At 61.4% G+C, this 5,614-nt stretch overlaps 1 protein-coding gene across 1 annotated transcript; it reads right to left on the bottom strand.

Moving 5' to 3' along the window:
* Positions 1 to 215: 215 nt before the first annotated feature.
* CLDN19 (claudin 19) lies at positions 216 to 5,145 on the bottom strand. Its single transcript, XM_040231486.1, has 5 exons — positions 4,684 to 5,145; positions 3,210 to 3,374; positions 3,017 to 3,101; positions 1,060 to 1,212; positions 216 to 354 (listed from the first exon to the last, which is right to left on the bottom strand). Exons 1-5 carry the CDS (start codon positions 4,904 to 4,906, stop codon positions 306 to 308), a joined length of 675 nt encoding a protein of 224 aa, XP_040087420.1. The 5' UTR covers positions 4,907 to 5,145; the 3' UTR covers positions 216 to 305.
* Between the last annotated feature and the right edge of the window lie 469 nt (positions 5,146 to 5,614).

The raw sequence follows: 5,614 nt of genomic DNA, 5'->3' as shown, positions 1-5,614 counted from the left end.
CTTTCCCAGGAGGGCTCCAGGACAGCCAGAGCAGCAGGGCTGCGTCTCTGACCAAGGAGGTGCTGGTGCCAACCCAAGGACGGTCAGGGAGGATCCTGACCAGCTTGCATGTGCTGTGTAACCCTTACTGGACCTGTCTCCCCGTCTTTGTGCCCAAGGAGCCCGGGGTCCAGCTCTGCCATACCAGAGACGGATCAAATGACACCACACTCGGAGCTGAATGTTCACTTTTCTTTCCAAAAAAATATCAAGCACATAGTCTAGGTGTGGCAAGGCGGGGCAGAGCCAGGCTGGGGACCTGGACATTACACACCCAGGGGGCCCTTGGTGGAGGCGGACAATTTAACAACTGGTCTGAAAGTCAAAAGAGAGGAGAGCTAGTTAGTGGGGTGAGCAGAGGGCAGTGGGGCTGGGGCAGGGGCTGTGGGGTTCAGGCCCAGACCCAGGGACTGGCAAGTGCAATTCACAGCAGCCCTGCGGCGGGAGCCCATTTCTGGGGCAGGGGTGACATGGCCTGGCTCAGCCATCTGTGCGAGTGTCCACGCAGCTCCAGGCATACTGGAAGACCTGAATTCAGAGGCAGCAGGGCCACGCCTCCTGGTCTCTCTGAACCTACTTCCTTGTGTGTGTAATCGGGGACAAGTGTCATCCTGGCGCTACTTCCTTCCTGGGGTTGTGAGAAGCCCCATGGGCCAGGGGGACAATGGGCTCTGGCCACCCCCAGGGCGTCTTTATTGCTGCGTCCTCCAGGCCCAGCACAGAGTAGTCACTCCCTCAACCGGTGGATGAGTAAATAAGCGGCCATGAAAGGAACTGCAGCTGGCTGGGGTGTGGACAGGTCCCTGCTTGGCCCTGGCCCCGGCCCTGGCCCCAGCGGCACAGGAGGGCTGAGGCCTGCCTCCCGCCTCTCTCTGAATGTCTGGGTCTGAGTCTCAGAACCCAGACTGGGTGCCTAGGTTGGGGACAAGCTGCTCAGAGCCCTAACCGACCTGGGGGATCCCCTGAGCCCCACCCAGGGTGCTGCACGGGCCGACAGGTGCTGGGCAGGCTCAGACGTACTCTCGGGCAGCCGTGGAGGGGCCTGGCCGGTAGGGCTGTGGGCTGTTGTTGGCTCGTTCGGGCTCCGGACACGTGCAGCAGAGGAAAGAGCCGCCCAGCAGGGCCAGGCCAGCGGCCGCCCAGCCCACAAACAGGGCAGGGCCGAACTCATACCTGCGAGGGGTGGAGGACACCATCAGGTGTGATTGTGCCGACCCCCACCCTGCCCCGACCTTCCCCGGGGGCTCCCAGCCTCCACCTGGCAGAGGGGACGTGTGGAGAGCAGAGGCTGGGGCCTCACAAGCCTCCTCGGGCTCTCTGGGGAAGCTGGGGTGAACCCACATTTGGGGAAGTTGGGATGAACACACATCCTTTCTTCAGCCCCTGTCCCAGCACATCAACACCACTGACCCAGAGCGACCCAGGTCCAGGCTGTTCTGCTCCGTGCAACCTCAGGCCTCTTTCCTCCTCTGGCCAGTGCGAGGGGGTGTGTATAGGGGGGCGGGGGGTGCCCGCCAGGCCGTCAGGGAGGGGAGGAACAGGGCAGTCCAGCCACCCCTCTTGGTCATGGTCTGGCCCACGGAACTCACACTGAGCTCCCACTGCCCTCTGGAGAAGGCCAGACTCCTCCGCCTGCTCCATCTGGCACTCCAGCCTCTCCACCCCTAGGCTAGGTGGGACACGTCCCCTCTGTAGCGCCCAGGTCTCCCCACCTTTGGTTCTGAGGCGCCCCCTGCTGGAGTGTCCCGCTACCTGCATCCCCTCTGCCTCCAGGACCCAGGGCAGATGCCACCTCCTCCGGCAGCTTTCCCTGACCCCTCTTTGCTCACCACTGGCACTGACTCTCACATGGTGGCTGATCAGTTTCTTGCTTGTCTGGCTCCCTGGGGAGGACCTTGAGGGCAGACAGCGCCAGATTTGTCCATGTCCCCAGGGCCCAGCACAGGGCCTGCAATTCGGGCAACCTCGAGGAGTGCTGAATGGACAGGCTGAGTGTCCGCCTGGCATCTCTGAGCTGCACTACCTCTTGCTTGGCAGGTTTTCGTGGTTACAGCTGCCAGCCTCGGGGAATGAACCTCACTCCTGAAGTCTCCTTTTCCTCCCTTTTCCATATTGCTGCCTCCTCCAGGGAGCCTTCCAGACTGCAACGACCCAACCATCTCTCCTCATCCTCCACCCCAGGTCTTAAGGTCTGTTGGGATATCTGGGGTTGAGACTGTCCCATTCTCTGCTCCTGGCAGAGCTGAGAGGTAAGGGGAGGGGCCAGTCCCTTCACAGAGCCCCTTATTTGGCCCCACACTTTGACCTTACAAGTCCTGACCATCTTAGCCTCTAAATATCTCTGCCCCTTCAGCCCTAAGACCTCTGCTCCAGACCTCTACAACAGAACCTTACTGGCCTTGCCCATTCCCCATCATTCTCACACCACAGCCAGAGGGATTGTCCTGCCTTCCACCCCAAGAGGGGGAAGAGAAAGCTTCCTATGGCTGCAAGGGCCTCTGCCATCTGCCCTTAAGACTTTTCCAACCTCAACTCTTTGGCTCAAAGTCATTGTGCCTCCTAGAGAAATAACAGCCCAGGCACTGTGCTAGGTACTGTACCTGCACTGTCTCACAGAACCCTCCCAACCACACTGAGCTGTGTCCCTGGTCCTAGCTGCATGTTCCAGGGCAGGAAATCAGGCACGGAAAGATTAAGGAACTTGCCAGTCAGACAGACAGCCTGTGTGGAGCTGGGATTTAAATCAAGAGCCAGGGCATTACCCCTTGGAGTGGCTTCCATAGGCCTCCCACCCCGTTGGAGGGCCCAGCCACATGCTGTCTGCTCCCCATGCCAAAGAACTTCTCAGTGGCAGCTCCTGGGGCCTGTCCCTTGTTTTCCCTCCAGGCGCCCTGCTGGATGAAGGCCAGTGGCCTCAGAGAAGGTGGAGCGAGAGGCCCAGCCTGTCCCCTGGCTCAAGCCATGCCCTGGCACTCACCTGGCGTTGACAGGTGTGCTGGGGTTGAAGAACTCTTGGGTCACCAGGGTGGCATACCATGAGACGGCCGTCAACGTGCAGAGGCCTAAGGACAGGGGAGGGAGGTCTCAGCTCTGCTCCAGCCCCCAGATGACCACCCAGCTTGGGGCTACTTGCTACGGTCAAGATGGTGGGGGAGGAGCTGGGCACTTACCCGCCAGGAGGAAGAGGGCACCCCCGGCGATGGCGACACGGCCCTTGGCGATGGGGTTGCTGTCTCCGACCCGGGTGCACTTCATGCCGACGACGCTGAGGACCATGCCCACGAAGCCCAGGAGCACAGCCACCACCATCAGGGCTCGTGCTGACTGGATGTGACCTGGGGGGAGCGGGAGGGACTGAGCCGGGGGTGGGAGAAGTAGGCGGGTGGGAGGGGCCCAAGATGGGGGAGCCTGGAGCTGAAGCTGGAGGTGCCACTTGCGGCAGCTGTGAGGGGATGGGGAGGGTGTGAGAGCAGGGTGCGGAGCTGAGCCACACCAGTGAACTCCACCACTCACTCTCACTCGCGGGGTCCTTTGGATACTGTGTGGTGATGGGGGGGCGGGAGGGGCATGAGTTCTCCCATCTGCTGCTTTCTGGCCAGGCGACTCCCTTGGGGGCCTGGCACAGCCCTCGAAGGCAGTGGGGTTGGGAGGCAGCTTCTCTTGGGGCCTTTCAGATCCGGCAGAAGGAGGAGCTGAGGGATCTGACTCTGGTCACCTTTCCCTCTGCCCCTTGAGTCACCCATGGTAGCTGGATGCCTGCTGCTGGGGTCAGCCCCGGGCCCAGGGGCAGCTCAGGGGATCTGAGTCCCTGATGGAGGCCAGATGACCTGTCTGGTCTGCAGTGGCGGGGGGCCATGTGACAGTAGCCTGGCTCAGGCCTGTGGGGCCCTGGGCAGAGGGCGGTGGGTGGGCTCCCAGCCAGGGTAGAGCTAAAATGGTGTCTGTTTACGAGCCAACTTGTCAGACTCAGCCCCACACCTCAGGAGGAGGAGGACTACCTGCCTACTCAAGTGCCTGTGTGTCGACGTGCATGTACCTGCATGTGTTCGTGTGTGTTAGGCATGCCTGACTCTGAGACCCCACAGACTGCAGCATGCCAGGCCTTCCTGTCCCTCACCATCTCCTGGAGTTTGCTCAAGTTCATGTCCATTGAATCGGGGTGTGTGTGTGTGTGTGTGTGTGTGTGTGTGTGTGTGTGTGTGTGTGTAGGTGCACCCAAGTGCCCACATACTTGTCTACGTGGCAGGACTGACAAGCAGATATGTGCACACAGTGTGTCTGCACAGAGTGTGGGGAGAAACAGAGGGAAGGGTCTTGACTGAGCCCCTCTGAGTGCTGGCAGTCATCTCCTCTGACCCCCCCAGAGTCCTGCCAGAGTCCTAGTCCTCCCCTTTCCAGATGAGGACAGAGAGGGTCAGTGACTCCTTCAAGGTTACAGTGGCAGAGCTGGCATGTGGACCCACAGTTGCCAGAACCTAGAGCCCCTGTTCCTGGACAGGGGACAGTCTGACCTGGTTCTTCACGAGTGCACAGGGGCAGGGGCTGGCGAGTGCAGCCCAGGGCAGATGGCAGACTGTGGGAAAGCCTGCTCTGGGCCTCCCACCCCCACTTCGCGCCTCCCATCCCAGCGGGCATGAGGCCTACCTTCCAGGGCGAGCAGCGAGTCATAAAGCTTGCACTGCACCTGACCGGTGCTCTGGGAGGCGCAGGACATCCAGAGCCCTTCGTAGAGGCCCACGGCGGTGATGATAGCGTCGCCCGCATAGGAGGACTGCTTCCACTGCGGCAGGGCTGTGCTGGCGATGATGCCCACCCAGCCACCCATAGCCAGGAAGTAGCCCAGGAGCTGAAGGCCGGAGTTGGCCATGGCCAAGGGAGGGGCCTGGGGGTTCCAGGGCTCAGGGCTGGGCCAGGATCCCTGGGGGGGCCGAGGTCATGGCCAGGTGACAGGAGCAGCGGGGTGGGGGTGGGGTGCAGCAAGTGGTCAGAGGCTGAAGAGGAGAGGCGGCAGCCCTGCAGTGGCAGCACCAAAGGCAGCGGATCCAGGCTCTAGAATGCAGGGGGAGGCCCGGGCTGGAAAGGCCAGGGGCCCGCCCACAGTAGCCGCCTAAGCCAGGGCAAGGTCCCCAGCAAAGCTCCTCCTGCTCAGCCCCCTGGGGATGGGGGGTGGGGTGGGGCGTGGCCAAGGTGGGTTCCCCTCCCCAGGGATAGCGAAAGGAGGGGCTGGGAGGAGTGACCCGGGCTGGCTCTCAGGGCCTTTCCTCCAGGGGAACCCCTTTAGAAGCTGATACAAGTGCCCTAAATTTCTCATTCCTACCCCAAGCATCAGCCCTGAGATGATGGATGTTGCCATCGCACAGTTGATCTGACCCTTGGGGTTTTCTGTCCCCTGCCTGTAGGACGGAAAGAGAATGGAATTCCAATTTGCAAGAGGTAAGACTAGGGTTAGACATCAAGGAGAACTTTTTGGAGCGGGTTCTGAGGTCAGCTATGGAGAGACTGGGCTGGGGAGGGGGTGCTGGGGAGAGAGGTCCTGGGTCCCTGGGACCATGTGTATCAAAACAGGGGGGAGCCA

This window comes from Oryx dammah, unplaced genomic scaffold (assembly GCF_014754425.2).
Source record: "Oryx dammah isolate SB20612 unplaced genomic scaffold, SCBI_Odam_1.1 HiC_scaffold_28, whole genome shotgun sequence".
In the NCBI taxonomy this organism is placed as follows: domain Eukaryota; kingdom Metazoa; phylum Chordata; class Mammalia; order Artiodactyla; family Bovidae; genus Oryx; species Oryx dammah.
Note: the sequence above shows the minus strand (reverse complement) of the source record. Positions and strands in the feature narration are given on the sequence as shown.